The 21,567-nt window shown below is 34.1% G+C and overlaps 2 protein-coding genes across 2 annotated transcripts in view; both read right to left on the reverse strand.

The window, feature by feature from the left end:
• Positions 1-12,889, reverse strand: part of LOC107556954 (regulating synaptic membrane exocytosis protein 2-like) — a 55,456-nt gene extending 42,567 nt beyond the window's left edge. The window contains exons 1-9 of the mRNA XM_016240223.1: positions 12,791-12,889; positions 12,001-12,124; positions 10,043-10,089; positions 8,758-8,870; positions 7,080-7,127; positions 4,207-4,337; positions 3,097-3,289; positions 2,572-2,725; positions 1,439-1,465 (exon numbers count right to left, since the gene is read on the reverse strand). Of these exons, the coding sequence (XP_016095709.1) occupies positions 1,439-1,465; positions 2,572-2,725; positions 3,097-3,289; positions 4,207-4,337; positions 7,080-7,127; positions 8,758-8,870; positions 10,043-10,089; positions 12,001-12,124; positions 12,791-12,875 (922 nt within the window). The 5' untranslated portion in view covers positions 12,876-12,889. The remainder of the gene's footprint in view (positions 1-1,438; positions 1,466-2,571; positions 2,726-3,096; positions 3,290-4,206; positions 4,338-7,079; positions 7,128-8,757; positions 8,871-10,042; positions 10,090-12,000; positions 12,125-12,790) is intronic.
• A 267-nt stretch (positions 12,890-13,156) lies between these two features.
• The window catches only part of LOC107556955 (regulating synaptic membrane exocytosis protein 2-like), a 99,458-nt gene continuing 91,047 nt past the window's right edge, over positions 13,157-21,567 (reverse strand). The window contains exons 9-13 of the mRNA XM_016240224.1: positions 18,889-18,988; positions 18,099-18,222; positions 16,141-16,187; positions 14,856-14,968; positions 13,157-13,225 (exon numbers count right to left, since the gene is read on the reverse strand). Of these exons, the coding sequence (XP_016095710.1) occupies positions 13,157-13,225; positions 14,856-14,968; positions 16,141-16,187; positions 18,099-18,222; positions 18,889-18,988 (453 nt within the window). The remainder of the gene's footprint in view (positions 13,226-14,855; positions 14,969-16,140; positions 16,188-18,098; positions 18,223-18,888; positions 18,989-21,567) is intronic.

The raw sequence follows: 21,567 nt of genomic DNA on the forward strand, positions 1-21,567 counted from the left end.
TTTGGACATTTTCACTTTGGGGTGTACTCACTTTTGTGGCCAGCGGTTTAGACATTAATGGCTGTGTGTTGAGTTATTTTAATAAAATATTTACAAAAATGTGAGGGGTGTACTCACTGCTGTGAGATACTGTATATATTAGAGTATAAATAATAATAAAAATAAATAAATAAACTGTATATATATATTATAATTATAATATTATAAGAAAAATAAAATTTTGGTAACTGTAAAGCTGATGTGAAAAAATTAAATAAATAAATATATATAAATATACTACATTTTGGAACAGAACTCCTAATTAACCACAACTGACAAACACACGTTGACAAAATGAGTGACAAAAGAAATAAGTTTTTACCGTCTGATGTGCCTGTTTAAGCATTTGTGAGATAAAGTTTAAAAAAAGGAAATAGTCACATTGTGAGATATAATTATATATATTTTATGAGATATAAATTTGCTGTTAAGAGAAATAAAATTGCAATTATAAGAAATAAACAGATAATAGTATTCATTTGTAGTGAATCATTTTTATTTGCGTCCATCAAATTCCAAATAATAAAAATGCCAAAAAAAAAACATGATTAATGAATAAACTCTTTTGTTCAAAAGTCTGAGGTCAGTGAGTTTATTTATTTATTTATTTATTTATTCAGCAGGAATTAATTAAACTGATCAAAAGTGACAGTAAAAACTTTACATCGTTACAAAATATTTTTCTCTCTCTTTCTATTCATCAAGAAATCCTGAAAAAAGAGTATCACTTTTCATAAAAATATTAACCAGCACAACTGTTTTCAACATAATAAAAATAAATGTTTCTTGATCAGCATATTAGAATGATTTCTGAAGGATCATGTGACACTGAAGAATGAAGTAATAATGCTCAAATTAAGCTTTGATCACAGGAATAAATAGAAAACATTATTATATAAATATGTTTATTACATTATAATAATGTTTCATAATATTACAGCTTTTACTTTCTTTTTGATCAAATAAATGTAGCCTTGGTGAGCATAAGAGGCTTCTTTCAGGAACATTAAAAAAATCTTACCGACCACAACTTTTTGAACTGTACTTTTAGTTCGTTTTTGGTTTTTTTTACTCATATGCTGTGACCATTACCATAATGTAAAATGATTGTTGCGTATGATTTTTGCTCATACCATCCAGCCATAACAGTAGACAGAAGCCTGTGTTCACTATAGAATATATGAAGAGATCGGGCTTATCTACAATAAGGAGGGGAAAACAGCAGCACTGGGGAGAATCAGAGGGCACTATGGGAAAATGTGGCGGTGTGAGGACATGGTCCACTTCAGACAGTGTTTGTTTTGTTTTTGATGGGAGTAAGAGGGACAGCAGGGTGGATCCAGTATAAAAACACACGGTGAAACCTAGAGGATCAGCCTGAGCATGCAGCGGTCATTACCTGAGCTGTACACAAACGGGCCTTTGGCTGCAGAAATAACCAGGTCAAGATAGAAAACAATGAATGCAGGACACAAACGCTCATACCAACAGCTGCAGTGTTTCAGATTTCAGTTTAGATCACTGAGCGCTTATGAATGTGTGTGGTGTTAGGCCCGAAACAAAGTACTCTATGCAAACATGTACAGTATACACAAAGTGCTTTTAGAAACACAGGTTTTTTCATTCTGAAATTTTCCAGTTTTTGCTACTGAAGTTCAAATCATATATATATTTTTACAACATTTTTGTCTAAATGTTGTCATACAAGTTCAAAGGAAGGAAGGATCGCAAAATTAATCACATGGTCTTTAGGCAAACTAGTGAATTTTTTTTTTAAATCACTAAAGAAATAGTTCACCCAAAACCTTAAAATTTGCAGAAAATTGTCTTTCTTTCTAGTTTCTTCATTGGAACAGATTTGGAAAAATGTAGCATTACATTACTTGCTGACCAATGGATCCTCTGCAGTGAATGGGTGCCGTCAGAATGAGAACCCAAAACAGCTGATAAAAACATCACAAAAATCCACAAGTAACTGACACCAATTGAGTCCAGTCCATCAATTAACATCTTATGAAGTGAAAAACTGCATGTTTATAATAAACAAATCCATCATATAGGTGTTCTCTCATTCTGGCGGCACCCATTCACTGCAGAGGATGCATTGGTGAGTAAGTAATGCAATACACAACATTTTTGAGTGAACTATTCCTATACTCGCAATACTTGCAACTTTGCTTAATCACCATCAAAATTATCAGGAATATATTGTGAATATTCAGCATACTGCCCAAATAACATATCCAGTTTAATGAAAGACATTTGAAGGTAATTTTATCAAGCATTTGCGCTTGCATACAACTGTAGAGTACATTAATGGAATAAGACTTTAGAAAAGATGCTTAGTTTTGTTATGTGACAGGAAAAGCCACATTGTGCAGTACAAGCAGATATTATTATATACAAAAATGCTTCACGGTTATATATGAGCAGTACATTTATCTGAAATTTTCTCTTATATGCTTCTGCTTTGTGTGCATAAAAGATATCGGCGAGTGAGACCGAGAGGGAGATAGAGAGAGAGAGACATACTCTGCAGTCTGCGTGTGGGACTGTCTCCATGCAGCGCTCGTCTCTGGAGGCAGGGGGAGCTCTTCGGTAGGGGTACCGAAGAGACATCATGTGTTTGTAGCTTATACCAGTGCGGCTCATCATCCAGCAGCGCTGTTTCCAGCTCTATGAGGATCTACACACAAACGTTTGCTTCACATTCAAATGTGTGACAGCATATCCAGTTGATCCCATATACAAATTCAGTGCATGTCACTGAAACTCTAAATGTGAGATTTGTAATGCGACTCTGCATGGTTCAACAACAGCTTTAACAACTTAATATTGTAGATCCATTACTAAATCATCATTAGACTACAACAATAACACATATGCATTAAAAATATATTATGACAAAAAAGTATTCTGATGATTAGTATTACTATTGTTAAGCAAACATTTTTGTGATGCAAACTGTCACTAGTCAGATCTATTTTTGCAGCGATAAAGTGGTAGAAGCCGCCGAAACCTCTAAATATTTGAGACCATGATTCATCTTGACCTCACCTCTCCCAAGAACTCACTCTCCTCCTCTCGCACCCGGGCCTGGTCCCACAGCGTGATCTCCAGCATGCGTTCCCTGAACTCCCGCCGGTGGACGGGGGAATACATAAAGGTCTGGTTCCATTTGGGCTCTAGTGATTTCTTTACTGTTTTTGTTCTTCTTTTGCTTTTGTCACTGGAGAAACAATGATTCAAACTGTTTTTATTTACCATCATGGTAAAAGAACCTTGGAACAAACACTGATATCAGCAAGGTGAAGAATGCCATGGGAATGTGGGAATGACAAGCGGGACACGAAAGATCTACTTACTCAATTTCTGAAATGGGACATATGCAACGATAAACTTTTTCAAAAGCAGTATGCAACATTGTTGCCACATTACCACGCTATGTTCAATGTTTAATTCAGTGAGTGGCATTCAGTAGCCATCTGTTATTTTAACTGCATTTTTATCCAGTTTTGTATTAAAATCTGTGTCTGAAATCTTGGAAGTACAATCATATAAGTAAAAAAAATAATAAAGTTTCAAATTGATTGAATTGCATTGTGGGACTTAGCATCCCATAGGATTATTACGGTTAACTGTTACTGTTTTTATTGATTGAAATAAAGCTGAAATCAAATAACATATAAATACTAGATGAAAAATTAAACAAAAATGAGAAATGTTGCCTTAGCAACTAACTGAAATTTTAAGTTAAATAAATAAAAACTCATACAAATAAATTAATAAATAAAACCTAAATATTAATATTTTTATTTTAAAAAAAAATAAATGAAAAAAATTACAAAGACACATAACAATAAAAATAAATAAACAAATTAAAATGAAAATTGAAAATATATTTTAAAAATCTAATTCAAATTATTAATAACAAGTGTAACAGAATATACTGTAAATAATACTAACATTATACTGGTATTTCAGTGTACTCTTTTGAACATTTTTGGCAAATAAGTATGCATACTGCATACTGTGCACAATATACATATCACATATGGCAAAAATAGTGTGATTAATAAGGTAGTATGCCATTCTGAACATGGCCATACCAATTTTTTGTTTGTTTTGTCTTGCACAGTGGCATAAAAGTAACTGCCCCAATCTCACCTTCTGTCAGGGAGGAAGTAGATCTTCACGTAAGGATTGAGCGGTCGGCCGTCTTCCCTTGAAGGCAGGTCCTTTGCACCCAGTATGGTGACGATTAGCTGATGGCCGACTTTGTCATACCAAAGTTTGACCTGCAGGGGGACAAACATCAGAGCCTGTTTGAGAAGAAAAGGGACTTCTCAGACTTCGCATCATAAGCTGCTTCATTTAAACACATTAAGAAAAGAGAGTTTGATTGTATTGTAGTATTGCACATGCTAAGATGATACAATCTAAAAAATGCTGGGTTAAATATAACCCAGCGCTGGGTTAAAAAGGGACAAACCCAGCTATTGGGTTGTTTTGACCCAGCGGTTGGGATGTTTTGAACCCAACCGCTGGGTCAAAACAACCCAATAGCTGGGTTTGTCCCTTTTTAACCCAGCATTTTTTTAGAGTGTAGACCAAGCTTGGTACTCATACAAGTATGGACGTGACAGAAAAATACTTACAAGTCAAACACACACAGAAACAACACAAACTTAACAAATAAAATGCTAGATCTTCTAAGCCAGAGCCCATACTTGCTTGTAGTAATAGCAAAATAACTTTCTGTAAAGTAAATGCCTACAAATGCCTACAAATGTCTCAGGCTGCCTACAAACAGGCTGTCTAAAACATGCAATGAAGGACGTTCCATACTTTAAGTAAAAAAAAAAAAAAAAAACAAGGCAAAGGAGAGCTGGGTCAAACAAATTGTACAATTAAACAATCCCCAACAGAACCAGCGGTTGCTGTGCATTAAGGACGATAATGTTGTCCAAAATAGAAAATCTGAAATATTGCTGAGGGAAAACGTCTGAAATGTGTAGCTATTGGTATAATGTTAACATTAACAATGCATTGTTTGGTTTTTTGCCCTGAGTTTTTGCTATAAACAACATTAAAATCATTCACACCATGTTTCTTCAGGTACAAGTGGGTACAATTTGCTTATTTCACACATCTCTGCACGTGAGAAAATCAATAAAACCAGTAAAACAGGGACTGTTAAAGGTGCCGTAAAATCATGTTAGACATTTTGCAAACTTGAGCTAGACTTATAAACTGAAATAGCCCTTTATCCAATTCCATTCTCCAAAACCATGCCAGCCAGCTTGATGTCAAAATGATTGAGAGGCAGACAGCCTTTCTGATTGGCTAGATTTATGACAGGCTAAAAAAAATTTTTTTTCAGTGACAGAGGCATTTATGCTTTTTTTTTTAGGACACCTATTTTAGTAATGTACATCATGTAGCAGTGATGTTTTATGCATACAATAACGTACAGCATCTTTAACATATCCTTTTAACAGCAACATGAAACTTCCAGCAATGTTAGTGCCCAACAAAAATGTTTTTAGCATGATTAGTATAATTACAAATGTGAAGTACAGTTTTCGAATCAGTCAGCAAATGAATGAATCTCCAAAATAATTAAGCACACTGAATCAGTTTTCTAAAACGGTATAGATGAGTATCAGGATTCAATGCAGTTTCATGTTACATGGAAAAAGAATCAAATGTTATGTCCCGACAAACTCTGCATCACTAAAACATTTAAAGAGACACAGTACTCCCTTCCAGGGTTAATGCCGCAGGTGAACATCTCACAGGCTCATTACTCCACATCTGCCAACACTGGTCTCTTAAAATATTTTTGTGCTAAGTCATTGCATGCATATGATTTATGCTATACAATCAGATAAAATATGCTTAACCCTTGTGCTTAACCCTTGTGCAATTAAAAAAAGTTACACATAGGTCCATAGTGGACAAAAATGTCCATGTCAAAAAACTGTCATACAAAATTTGAAGCTTGGGAGCACAAAGTTAAGTTTGGTCTCATTTTAAAGAAGACCCATGGCAGATTATTGTTGAAGTAAAAAAGGTGTAAAAAGTTCTAGATGTTTAGGTTCATGAAAATGATTTATGAACGATGTTTTATATAAAATATATATTTTATGAAACATGTTGAACTCTATACCTGCTAGAAAATCAAAGCCATAAATCTAAACAAGTTGTATTCCAAATTTGAGGCTGATATCTCAAAAAATGAGCTTTCAGTAAAAGTTTGTTTGGGCGCAGGACCAAATTTTCCCCATTAGATGCCAGCAAAACTCTGCTGGTGCACACAGTGGTTGGATTTGTGATTTGCAGTAGAGTTTTTCTCTCTCAAATATTACAAGAACACACACAATTTTTTTTTTATGACACACATACAAACCACACTCTGACATCCATACCAACACACCCACACGATTATAGCTGCTTTATTTATCCAATTGGCTCTATAATATGCAGAAGCAGAAAACAGAAATAAAGTGATTATTTTCTTTATAGGTCAAACCTGAAAAAATGGCACCATCTGGGAAAAAAATAGTATAAAATTTAATTCTAAAGCCTTGCCAATATAATGAAAGCCTATCAACAAAAATTGCAAAATTTTACAGTTAAATGGCACTGCGATTAAAAATAGCAGTTTTAATAGGTTTCAATGGGGACATTTTTGTCCTTAACAATTTTTTGTACCTAGTGCAAAACAGATTTATTAAAGGAAATGGAAGTGAAATAGTAAAATTCCAATAAAAACACACACCTGTGCCTAAATGTATGCAGTTGGCAATAACACAGGCAAAATTATAAAAAAATAAAAAATAAAACTGAAAAGGACAAAAATGTCCAAAAGGTCGCACAAGGGTTAAAACAGCAATAACAATGAATAGGTAAAGAGCTCTTCGAAAGCGCAAACTGAGATAATAAATAGCTGGAAATGCAGTCATTTTTCAACTGTGCATTATCCAATGAATTAAAGCAATAGAAGATAATTGTATTTAGTAGACAGCAACGATTACCTGAACTTTAGGGTTAAAAGGCTCAATTCTTCTACTAAGGCTTTGGCTCTGGGTAAGTAAAGTGAATGAAAAACAACAATGAAGAGAAATGCAATAAAACTAACCTGAAATGACAATACCAGTTGTTAATGAAACACAAAGAAAGTCAAAAGGAGATTCAATCTAAAGACAATGACTGTCAGACATTTGAAGATACTGCATTGTAATATTTTGATTTCATTTACTATTTTCACTGTAATGCAATTAACTGCAATCTCTTGTTCAGAGATTGGGAAATCAGTGATTAGGTTTAATGCTCAGGACTCATTTAAGGACTGAATATTTCCTGTGCATTTTCTAGAGCAGCGTTTCCCCAAGTGAGGCCCACAACCCTCGAAACGGTTTCTTTAGTTCCATGAAAAAACTGAAATGTCATGTCTTTTCTACTAAAAAATCTCAATGGGCATCTCTTCACAAGAAACATCACTGTTTACATTGAATCTCCCATTCAGCAAAATACAAAGTAACAAGATTGTTATTTAACACACAAACACACGCGTACACACCATAGAGTATTAGCAATGATTGAATTCAGTGAGATACAGAACAAGAACACATTTTTATTAATCTTAATAATACACCATTCATTTTGAGATTAGTGGCATTGACCCAAAACTACCCATCCATGTCTATTCATTTGTCTGTCTACCCAAAACTACCCATCCATCCATTCATCCATGTCTATTCATTTGTCTGTCTACCCAAAACTACCCATCCATCCATTCATCCATGTCTATTCATTTGTCTGTCTACCCAAAACTACCCATCCATCCATTCATTCATGTCTATTCATTTGTCTAACTGCCTACCCAAAACTACCCATCCATCCATCCATTCATGTCTATTAATTTGTTTAACTGTCTACCCAAAACTATCCATCCATCCATCAATCCATCTATCTATCCTCTATCCATCTATCATTAGCCACCCTGCTTTCTAGATATCGGTATCAGCCACTGGAAAACCCATTTTGGTCAACCATTCGTGGAAGTCATTGATTTTTTCATCCATAGGGAAAAACCTGCACTTCATTTGTTTTGCTTCAATCAACCAGCTTGTGCACTTTACACCAGAGTTTGTCATGTTCTACAAGCATGCTGGGTATTTTTACACACACACATTGGGCTGCATGAGGCCTGACTGTAACCTGATCAGGTTTGAGAAGGCTACGGCAGCTTTGCCTGATCACTGATCCAACGCTTTATCTCTGTTTAAAGTGGTTTAAGTGATTTTAGTCAGAATGAAACGGAAAAGTTGTGGAATTTCAAACATTTGTCACCCCTTTTTTCACCCCTTTCGCTTCCTGATGAAGTTTTGTTGATGGTTGTACAGCAATTAAAGCACAAATGACGCAAATTACATGTGTAAGCAATGTTTTATCTATGTATTTTTCATTATTGTGATGTCAAAGAATGATGGGAAACGTAGTTGAGTTGCACAAGCCTGAAAACCACTAGTTTTTGGCAAACTTTATAGCTACTCTTCATCAAAATACGTACCGACCTAAATTTTACAGTTGCAATTAAACTTGTTTCTGATATGAATCCTTATTTGACATGGGGAAAAGACTAAGTTTTAACTTTCTATAATGCAAAACAAATTTTGTCCCCTGCACAGGATGTGATTATTGTGAACTTACTGTAAGCTGTCCCGATAAGTACTGTGGGCCATCCCGCAGCACTCCGTGGCTCATGGGAGACGTGATGGATATGGAGGGCCGCTCCATCTTCTGAGACTCAAATGAACTCGAACCTTAGAATAGATTTAGTGTTAAGCATAAAAACACAAAACTACATATACATATACACAGTGTTGGGAAGGTTACTTTGGAAATGTAATAGGTTACAGATTAGAAGTTACCCTATTTAAAATGTAATAAGGGTTGTAACTATTTCAATTACTTTATTAATGTAACTGATTACATTTGATTACATTACTTTTTGAGTACTTTTCTAAATTTCTATTGAATGTTTTCAACGGTTATATTTCCAAACATTTAAACCAGGCAGGGTTAACATTACTGTAGTACTCAACGCTGATTACTGTCAGACTTTCAAAATCCTTCATCACTTGAACTAAGATGATAAAGACCTGGTTTCACAGACAGGGCTTAGACTAAACCAGGATTAGGTCATAGTTCAATTAGGACATTAAAGTAATTTTTATAAACATGCCAAAGAAAAAAAACATTACTGGTGTGCATCTTGAGACAAAACAAGGGCCCTGACAAATTTTAAGGTCAATCAGTGCAAGTTTCCCTCAGTTGAAACAGCTCAGACTTACATTTTAGTCTGGGACTAGGCTTAAGCCTTGCCTGGGAAACCATGGAAAAATGTCATTTTAAAGCACAGCCACCACAAAATCAGAGTTCAGCACCTCTTTTTACTTTGAGACCATTCTGAGGTTAAATACGAATTTAAAATCATAACAAGATATAGTTTAATAGCTATGTTGTTTTTGAAATCAAATCTTTGCATAGCTATGACAGGAAACACTGGCATCTAACAATGCCTTGGAAAAAAAAAATCTTAAAAAATAAAGCATATACATAAACCCAAATAGGAAATAAAACAGTTATCGAATAAGCATGTGTCCTATTCTGTCTCCTAAACTCCTGAAACATGGTGTCTCCTATTTTAAAGCAGTCAATGCAATTTGGGAAAGAAATCAATTAAATCTGTATGTGTGTGAAAATATTTCGATGTAACCCCCTTCGTAATCATTAACATTTTCATAAGTAACTGTAATTAAATTGCATAACTCCGTTACATGTAACTAGTTACTCCCCAACAATGTATTATATATAACAATGTTATATATATAAGTCTGGCAAGTAAACCAAAAAGCAGCTAAAGAAAGATATATCATTAAAGTCTCACAGAATCGTATTGTTTATACATACTAGACTGAGAAAATGTACTCACTGGATTCCAGTTGTGAGTGTGTGCTTTCTGGTATCCTGGGGATATCGCTGCAATGACAGTGGCACAGAGAAATCAATGACATGTACGTTGTTTTTTTTTTTTTAAATGCTTACACTCAGTTTTTGAGAATATGGCTCCATTTCTCAAAACTCTACACACAAAGCACACACACACAGCATGCAAAACGTCACGCATAGTATTTTGCAAAAGCAAAAACACTTCTTTCAAAACAATTTTAACTCTTCTAAAAATGGTATTCTTGCATAGTAACTATGCACAAGCATAAAATAATTAGCCGCGTAAACGGAAAACTACACACAGATGTGAAAAATGTAAAACACTACTCTCGTGTCTCTCTTGCTTGTTCAGAGTGCAGTGGAGTGCACAGGAGTTTCACAGCACACGCACATACATGCATATGCACATATACACTCTATATACAGTATGTGTGTACATCTGATGAATTTTACACAGTTATGCAACTGAACTAACTCAATACTGCGCTGACTTGAGCGGTGTAATGCCACTATTGACTTGTTAGAGCTGCTTTACAGCAGAATTTCACAGAATTGCTGTGAAACAATCTGTATCGTATAAAGTGCTTTAGAAATAAAGTTGTTTTCACACATGATCACTGGGTGTAGGTCATCAGTAAATGAGTGTGGCATTTAAATGGCAGTATTTCCCAAAGAGCTGTTAGTTTTGAATGATGTTTGTAATGTAGAGAACTGTTTAGAGTTTTGCAAAAAGTTTGTTCTACAATAGCAAACTGAGTTTAAAGCACGTAATGTGCTTGTAGTTTTGCAGACTTGGTCTAAAGATTAGGTATATGAGTGAATGGTTTCACGGAGTGGTCCTCAAGTACTACTTTTAGTGCCTAAGCAATTTAAAAAAACTGTAATGACCCTGAGCACCACATTAGTCTTGATATGAAGTTTGTGGCAGCAGCCCAAACTCACAATCTAAAGAGAGTTCACTTGGTCATACGCTCTTATTAATTACAATTAGGACGATTAGGAGGCTAAACTGAGGGCAGCAGTTTTGTTTGTTTGCTCATCTGAGCCAGCAGCAGGTGCTCTAAAGCATGCTCATGTCAGACATTTTTTCCCTGATGTCCACTAGTAAGGTTATGAACCAAGAAACAAAACAAAACAAAAAAAGTTTGGAAAGAGTCATTTTTGCAGATTATTTGTAATATTTTAATATTTAGAATTAAAAAGGAACTTTTGAGTTTGAAAGTAGCAGTACGTTTCATCAGTATATTTTATCTGAAAATGGATTTCCCATGACATAATACCTTTAATACTACGTAAAGAAAATCAAAAACATCTACCGTATTGCTAAAACAAACTATTATGATATAAAATTTATAGGCAGACGGACCACAAGGGTCAAAAGCATGTTAGTGCTATGATTAAAACCAATATTAATCACAATGTTGTTGAGGTCTATTCAGAAACTCACATGAAATTACAACACAAATAAGAACAACAGCAAATTTAATGTTTCTGGATCATATCAGACTTAATAAATCTGGTGATTTCATAATTATTTTTTTATACTTTTGAGGAAGCGCATCGTTAGACAGATTCAAACATGAGACTAATTTGTGAGCCTTTTTGACCAATTCATTAAAAAAATGTCTTGCAAATCAGCACTGTAGGTTTGTTTCTGATTGCAGCTCATGAGGAAAATGCAAGGGGAAAAAAAGTTTTCAGTTTTTTTGTTTTTTTAACCCAAACCGATTCAGAATATGATTTTCATCCGTTAACGATAACATAATGATGAATGATTTTCAATTGCTTCTTTATCAGTACCAGCATAATATTCCATGATGGATGCATTTGTTGCATCTTTTGTATTCACAGTGTAACTGAATGTTTGTAAATGTACTTTCTGTTATGTTCACATGAAGACCAGTTTCATGTCACACTGAAGAACACTAGAGGATGTCGTACCCAATGGGTCGTGAGACCACTAGTTCCACCTGAGGCTCTGGCTTTGATTCTAAAATGATATTGTAAACTTCTTTAAATGTGGCTCCTTGCAACTGTCGGCCATTCCACTCTAGGACCTGGTCACCTATGAAACAAGAAAATTAATTACCAAACTCTGCAAATCAAACACTCATGCTAGTACTCATTACCAGATTTAATACAAACTGTCAGACTAATAGTCCACTATTTAGAAGTCTGGGGTCAGTAAGATTTTCTTTTTATTCAGCAAAAATGCATTAAATTGATCAAAAGTGATAGTAAAGTAGCATTAAAGCTTACATAGTTACAAAAAACAAACTGTTACAAATTGTTATTTTAGGCTTATTCTATTTATCAAAGATTCTTAAAAAAAATTGCATGGTTTCCACAAGAATATTAAGCAGCACAACTGCTTTCAACATTATTTATAATAAGAAGAAATGTCTGTTAAGCAGAATATCAGCATATTAGAATGATTTCTGAAGGATCCTGTGACACTGAAGACTAAAGTATTGGCTTTTGAAAATGCAGTTGTCACAACAAAAATAAATTACATTCAAATTAAAATAAACTAATCAAATAAACAATACAACCATTTCAAAATAAACTAAAAAAATAAAATGTTTATAGATTGTAATAATATTTCACAATAGTAGTTTTTATTGTATTTTTGATCAAATAAATTTAGCCTTAGTGAGAATAAGGGACTACAAAAAAATGACCAACTCCAAACTTTTGAATGGTATATCAAATATTGAAACATAGCATGTACCTGGTCTGAGATGCCCAACTGTATCCGCTAAACTCCCTTTCCTTACTTTGGTGATGAATGCACAAAGTCGCCCAGACTTTGTCATCTTTCCCCCAACCACCTGCAAAAGACGACGACGACGACAAAAACACCTGTGCCTAAATGTATGCAGTTGGCAATAACACAGGCAAAATTATAAAAAAATAAAAAATAAAACTGAAAAGGACAAAAATGTCCAAAAGGTCGCACAAGGGTTAAAACAGCAATAACAATGAATAGGTAAAGAGCTCTTCGAAAGCGCAAACTGAGATAATAAATAGCTGGAAATGCAGTCATTTTTCAACTGTGCATTATCCAATGAATTAAAGCAATAGAAGATAATTGTATTTAGTAGACAGCAACGATTACCTGAACTTTAGGGTTAAAAGGCTCAATTCTTCTACTAAGGCTTTGGCTCTGGGTAAGTAAAGTGAATGAAAAACAACAATGAAGAGAAATGCAATAAAACTAACCTGAAATGACAATACCAGTTGTTAATGAAACACAAAGAAAGTCAAAAGGAGATTCAATCTAAAGACAATGACTGTCAGACATTTGAAGATACTGCATTGTAATATTTTGATTTCATTTACTATTTTCACTGTAATGCAATTAACTGCAATCTCTTGTTCAGAGATTGGGAAATCAGTGATTAGGTTTAATGCTCAGGACTCATTTAAGGACTGAATATTTCCTGTGCATTTTCTAGAGCAGCGTTTCCCCAAGTGAGGCCCACAACCCTCGAAACGGTTTCTTTAGTTCCATGAAAAAACTGAAATGTCATGTCTTTTCTACTAAAAAATCTCAATGGGCATCTCTTCACAAGAAACATCACTGTTTACATTGAATCTCCCATTCAGCAAAATACAAAGTAACAAGATTGTTATTTAACACACAAACACACGCGTACACACCATAGAGTATTAGCAATGATTGAATTCAGTGAGATACAGAACAAGAACACATTTTTATTAATCTTAATAATACACCATTCATTTTGAGATTAGTGGCATTGACCCAAAACTACCCATCCATGTCTATTCATTTGTCTGTCTACCCAAAACTACCCATCCATCCATTCATCCATGTCTATTCATTTGTCTGTCTACCCAAAACTACCCATCCATCCATTCATCCATGTCTATTCATTTGTCTGTCTACCCAAAACTACCCATCCATCCATTCATTCATGTCTATTCATTTGTCTAACTGCCTACCCAAAACTACCCATCCATCCATCCATTCATGTCTATTAATTTGTTTAACTGTCTACCCAAAACTATCCATCCATCCATCAATCCATCTATCTATCCTCTATCCATCTATCATTAGCCACCCTGCTTTCTAGATATCGGTATCAGCCACTGGAAAACCCATTTTGGTCAACCATTCGTGGAAGTCATTGATTTTTTCATCCATAGGGAAAAACCTGCACTTCATTTGTTTTGCTTCAATCAACCAGCTTGTGCACTTTACACCAGAGTTTGTCATGTTCTACAAGCATGCTGGGTATTTTTACACACACACATTGGGCTGCATGAGGCCTGACTGTAACCTGATCAGGTTTGAGAAGGCTACGGCAGCTTTGCCTGATCACTGATCCAACGCTTTATCTCTGTTTAAAGTGGTTTAAGTGATTTTAGTCAGAATGAAACGGAAAAGTTGTGGAATTTCAAACATTTGTCACCCCTTTTTTCACCCCTTTCGCTTCCTGATGAAGTTTTGTTGATGGTTGTACAGCAATTAAAGCACAAATGACGCAAATTACATGTGTAAGCAATGTTTTATCTATGTATTTTTCATTATTGTGATGTCAAAGAATGATGGGAAACGTAGTTGAGTTGCACAAGCCTGAAAACCACTAGTTTTTGGCAAACTTTATAGCTACTCTTCATCAAAATACGTACCGACCTAAATTTTACAGTTGCAATTAAACTTGTTTCTGATATGAATCCTTATTTGACATGGGGAAAAGACTAAGTTTTAACTTTCTATAATGCAAAACAAATTTTGTCCCCTGCACAGGATGTGATTATTGTGAACTTACTGTAAGCTGTCCCGATAAGTACTGTGGGCCATCCCGCAGCACTCCGTGGCTCATGGGAGACGTGATGGATATGGAGGGCCGCTCCATCTTCTGAGACTCAAATGAACTCGAACCTTAGAATAGATTTAGTGTTAAGCATAAAAACACAAAACTACATATACATATACACAGTGTTGGGAAGGTTACTTTGGAAATGTAATAGGTTACAGATTAGAAGTTACCCTATTTAAAATGTAATAAGGGTTGTAACTATTTCAATTACTTTATTAATGTAACTGATTACATTTGATTACATTACTTTTTGAGTACTTTTCTAAATTTCTATTGAATGTTTTCAACGGTTATATTTCCAAACATTTAAACCAGGCAGGGTTAACATTACTGTAGTACTCAACGCTGATTACTGTCAGACTTTCAAAATCCTTCATCACTTGAACTAAGATGATAAAGACCTGGTTTCACAGACAGGGCTTAGACTAAACCAGGATTAGGTCATAGTTCAATTAGGACATTAAAGTAATTTTTATAAACATGCCAAAGAAAAAAAACATTACTGGTGTGCATCTTGAGACAAAACAAGGGCCCTGACAAATTTTAAGGTCAATCAGTGCAAGTTTCCCTCAGTTGAAACAGCTCAGACTTACATTTTAGTCTGGGACTAGGCTTAAGCCTTGCCTGGGAAACCATGGAAAAATGTCATTTTAAAGCACAGCCACCACAAAATCAGAGTTCAGCACCTCTTTTTACTTTGAGACCATTCTGAGGTTAAATACGAATTTAAAATCATAACAAGATATAGTTTAATAGCTATGTTGTTTTTGAAATCAAATCTTTGCATAGCTATGACAGGAAACACTGGCATCTAACAATGCCTTGGAAAAAAAAAATCTTAAAAAATAAAGCATATACATAAACCCAAATAGGAAATAAAACAGTTATCGAATAAGCATGTGTCCTATTCTGTCTCCTAAACTCCTGAAACATGGTGTCTCCTATTTTAAAGCAGTCAATGCAATTTGGGAAAGAAATCAATTAAATCTGTATGTGTGTGAAAATATTTCGATGTAACCCCCTTCGTAATCATTAACATTTTCATAAGTAACTGTAATTAAATTGCATAACTCCGTTACATGTAACTAGTTACTCCCCAACAATGTATTATATATAACAATGTTATATATATAAGTCTGGCAAGTAAACCAAAAAGCAGCTAAAGAAAGATATATCATTAAAGTCTCACAGAATCGTATTGTTTATACATACTAGACTGAGAAAATGTACTCACTGGATTCCAGTTGTGAGTGTGTGCTTTCTGGTATCCTGGGGATATCGCTGCAATGACAGTGGCACAGAGAAATCAATGACATGTACGTTGTTTTTTTTTTTTTAAATGCTTACACTCAGTTTTTGAGAATATGGCTCCATTTCTCAAAACTCTACACACAAAGCACACACACACAGCATGCAAAACGTCACGCATAGTATTTTGCAAAAGCAAAAACACTTCTTTCAAAACAATTTTAACTCTTCTAAAAATGGTATTCTTGCATAGTAACTATGCACAAGCATAAAATAATTAGCCGCGTAAACGGAAAACTACACACAGATGTGAAAAATGTAAAACACTACTCTCGTGTCTCTCTTGCTTGTTCAGAGTGCAGTGGAGTGCACAGGAGTTTCACAGCACACGCACATACATGCATATGCACATATACACTCTATATACAGTATGTGTGTACATCTGATGAATTTTACACAGTTATGCAACTGAACTAACTCAATACTGCGCTGACTTGAGCGGTGTAATGCCACTATTGACTTGTTAGAGCTGCTTTACAGCAGAATTTCACAGAATTGCTGTGAAACAATCTGTATCGTATAAAGTGCTTTAGAAATAAAGTTGTTTTCACACATGATCACTGGGTGTAGGTCATCAGTAAATGAGTGTGGCATTTAAATGGCAGTATTTCCCAAAGAGCTGTTAGTTTTGAATGATGTTTGTAATGTAGAGAACTGTTTAGAGTTTTGCAAAAAGTTTGTTCTACAATAGCAAACTGAGTTTAAAGCACGTAATGTGCTTGTAGTTTTGCAGACTTGGTCTAAAGATTAGGTATATGAGTGAATGGTTTCACGGAGTGGTCCTCAAGTACTACTTTTAGTGCCTAAGCAATTTAAAAAAACTGTAATGACCCTGAGCACCACATTAGTCTTGATATGAAGTTTGTGGCAGCAGCCCAAACTCACAATCTAAAGAGAGTTCACTTGGTCATACGCTCTTATTAATTACAATTAGGACGATTAGGAGGCTAAACTGAGGGCAGCAGTTTTGTTTGTTTGCTCATCTGAGCCAGCAGCAGGTGCTCTAAAGCATGCTCATGTCAGACATTTTTTCCCTGATGTCCACTAGTAAGGTTATGAACCAAGAAACAAAACAAAACAAAAAAAGTTTGGAAAGAGTCATTTTTGCAGATTATTTGTAATATTTTAATATTTAGAATTAAAAAGGAACTTTTGAGTTTGAAAGTAGCAGTACGTTTCATCAGTATATTTTATCTGAAAATGGATTTCCCATGACATAATACCTTTAATACTACGTAAAGAAAATCAAAAACATCTACCGTATTGCTAAAACAAACTATTATGATATAAAATTTATAGGCAGACGGACCACAAGGGTCAAAAGCATGTTAGTGCTATGATTAAAACCAATATTAATCACAATGTTGTTGAGGTCTATTCAGAAACTCACATGAAATTACAACACAAATAAGAACAACAGCAAATTTAATGTTTCTGGATCATATCAGACTTAATAAATCTGGTGATTTCATAATTATTTTTTTATACTTTTGAGGAAGCGCATCGTTAGACAGATTCAAACATGAGACTAATTTGTGAGCCTTTTTGACCAATTCATTAAAAAAATGTCTTGCAAATCAGCACTGTAGGTTTGTTTCTGATTGCAGCTCATGAGGAAAATGCAAGGGGAAAAAAAGTTTTCAGTTTTTTTGTTTTTTTAACCCAAACCGATTCAGAATATGATTTTCATCCGTTAACGATAACATAATGATGAATGATTTTCAATTGCTTCTTTATCAGTACCAGCATAATATTCCATGATGGATGCATTTGTTGCATCTTTTGTATTCACAGTGTAACTGAATGTTTGTAAATGTACTTTCTGTTATGTTCACATGAAGACCAGTTTCATGTCACACTGAAGAACACTAGAGGATGTCGTACCCAATGGGTCGTGAGACCACTAGTTCCACCTGAGGCTCTGGCTTTGATTCTAAAATGATATTGTAAACTTCTTTAAATGTGGCTCCTTGCAACTGTCGGCCATTCCACTCTAGGACCTGGTCACCTATGAAACAAGAAAATTAATTACCAAACTCTGCAAATCAAACACTCATGCTAGTACTCATTACCAGATTTAATACAAACTGTCAGACTAATAGTCCACTATTTAGAAGTCTGGGGTCAGTAAGATTTTCTTTTTATTCAGCAAAAATGCATTAAATTGATCAAAAGTGATAGTAAAGTAGCATTAAAGCTTACATAGTTACAAAAAACAAACTGTTACAAATTGTTATTTTAGGCTTATTCTATTTATCAAAGATTCTTAAAAAAAATTGCATGGTTTCCACAAGAATATTAAGCAGCACAACTGCTTTCAACATTATTTATAATAAGAAGAAATGTCTGTTAAGCAGAATATCAGCATATTAGAATGATTTCTGAAGGATCCTGTGACACTGAAGACTAAAGTATTGGCTTTTGAAAATGCAGTTGTCACAACAAAAATAAATTACATTCAAATTAAAATAAACTAATCAAATAAACAATACAAACATTTCAAAATAAACTAAAAAAATAAAATGTTTATAGATTGTAATAATATTTCACAATAGTAGTTTTTATTGTATTTTTGATCAAATAAATTTAGCCTTAGTGAGAATAAGGGACTACAAAAAAATGACCAACTCCAAACTTTTGAATGGTATATCAAATATTGAAACATAGCATGTACCTGGTCTGAGATGCCCAACTGTATCCGCTAAACTCCCTTTCCTTACTTTGGTGATGAATGCACAAAGTCGCCCAGACTTTGTCATCTTTCCCCCAACCACCTGCAAAAGACGACGACGACGACAAAAAAAAAAAAAAAGTTTAGATAATGAACTAGTGATATAGTATATTAGTTTTTGCTTTTGTCCCAACATTTTTACCAAGAAATGCAAATGAAATTTCACTGGTATTGTAGGTGTTGTAGCGAATTTAGCTCAACGACAGGAAATATGAATAATTAACCATAACTAGTTATAATTAACATGACTCTATAATGAAGATTTCATGTTGTTAATGTTTAGGTTAGCTACATAAGCTCAATTTTATGTGAATATATTTAATAGTTCTTGTCTTTTTTTATTTATGACTGATTTTATTAAACTAGAGTTCAGAAGGGATTATCTCTTTCGAAAAAAAATTGCACAAGTTACACAAGTTCAAGGGTGTGTATACGTTATTTTCTGTCCACGCTTTTGAAAAAAACGACTGTTGGAAAAGGCCTGGAGGTCTGCACCATAAACCCCACATGACCAATCGCTCTGTGAGAATCATACAAATCCAAATCAAATCCCCACTAATGGCAGCCCAATGCAAACATACAAAGATGATTACGAGCTGCCTCCTGGATAAAGATGGCTTTACATAATTAGTGGCATGGAGCCGAGGGCGATTGTGAGTGTGTGTGTTTGTGTGTGTTTGACAAACTGCTGCTGGTAACGGATATAATGCACACGGTAGCAATGAGCTGACACACAGTCAGCCATTCAGAAAGTTAGTTATCAGTAACGATTCTCTGTTTCTCTCCACTCCGCTGAACAATCCATGTAAGTGCTTTAACAACAAATACAAGCTTTGCATTTCTGCTTTTAAACCCTGCAAGCACACAGCTCTGTTTCCTTCCACTGTAAGAGCTTTACTGTAACCATCACTGTAAAAAATTACTGTGAATTTAACGGTAAAAGACTGTAAAAATACTACAGTAAAAACCTGTTAAATGGTTAACAGTAAATTCCCCTACTATATACGGTGAAAAACTGTATTGGACATTACATGTATTGGACATAAATTTTACGGTAGTATACCGTTTTTGGAAATGAAAAATACCGTATAATTTACAGTGAATAACCATAAATTGACATTCCCAGAATTCCCTGCGTTACATTTCAAATCTTATGTTTTTTTTGTTGAAACAACTATATTTCTTCTTAGTTTTTTCTTATCAGTTTTGTATATTAGGATTGTGTGTTACACCTAATGCTGTTAAATGAATGCTTATTGCATTATTTCAGTTTCATGTGTGTTACCATGATGGTGTTTAGCGTTTGTGTGAATGACACTGCACCTTCTGTTATTATTTAAAAGCTGCTTGTGATGGGCTTTGGTTCATCATGTGACTTTTTTATCACCACCTCCTTTTGGTGGATATCAGTGTATTACAAAGGTACAAAACAGATTTCAGTACTTTAATAGGTCGGTATATTAACATTATATCAGTTAATGAAATTACGGTATTTAACTGTAAATTTAAGTTAAAACCGTAAAACCTAAAACATTGCTACTGTATTTTTTTAAGGCAAAATTCCGGCAACCACAGCTGCCGGTTTTTTACCGTAAATTTTATGGATTTTTTTTTACAGTGATGTTTTGACGCTCTTTGAATGTCAACAATAAATTACAATGAACCTTTTAGACTTTCTCAGTAAACATTTGTTAAAAGTAGTAAGCATTCACTCTTTAAAAAATAAAGGTTCTTTATTGACATTGATGGTTCCATGAAGAACCTTTAACATCCATAGAACCTTTTTATTGCACAGGTCCTTAAAAATATAAAAAGATTCTTCAGATTAAAATGTTCGGTAACACTTTATTTTAAGGTGTCCTTGTTACACATGTTACATGTACTTACTACTATAACAATTAGTTATGCATAATTACATGCAAGTAACCCTAACCATATAGTAAGTACATGTAGTTAATTAATATTACTGAGTACTTAAATGCATAATTACACTAACAAGAAAATTAAGTGTAACCAAATGTTCTTTTAAGAACTGTTCACTGAAAAGTTATTTGAGGAACAAAAATGCATTGCTCCAAAAAAGAAAAGGAAAAAAATAACTTTGGAACCTTTATTTTTAAGAGTATACATTGTATACTTAGAGTGCTCATCATTGCAAGTAATAAAATGTTTGTTCATAATTGATCAATATTTTTTTTTTTTAATTTGATCCACTTCGAAAATATTTTTCCTTTCAACTCAATCAATTCCTAATGGATAAACAATCCCACTCTACAACTGTCTTGTCCAGTATTCTAAGTACAATGGGTTATGAACATGAACACTTATGACTTGAACATAAATATCAACTTAACTTTTATGATTTTAACCCTTTAAAATCCATGGCCATGTTTAATTTCTCTAGAAGACAAATCCATGACCATGTTTAATTTCTCTAGAAGACCCACAATTGATATTTCTGTTTTTTAAAAATGGTCGGAAATATTTTTTTCTGTAGTATTCAACATAAATGTTGTCAGAGTTTGTATTAAAGGAAGAGTCTAATAAAAAGGATTAGAATAATATATATATAATAAGTTGAAAATGTACTCACCCTCGGGACATTCAAGATGTAGATTAGTT

This window comes from Sinocyclocheilus grahami, unplaced genomic scaffold (genome assembly GCF_001515645.1).
Source record: "Sinocyclocheilus grahami isolate Dianchi unplaced genomic scaffold, SAMN03320097.WGS_v1.1 scaffold585.1, whole genome shotgun sequence".
Taxonomy (NCBI): domain Eukaryota; kingdom Metazoa; phylum Chordata; class Actinopteri; order Cypriniformes; family Cyprinidae; genus Sinocyclocheilus; species Sinocyclocheilus grahami.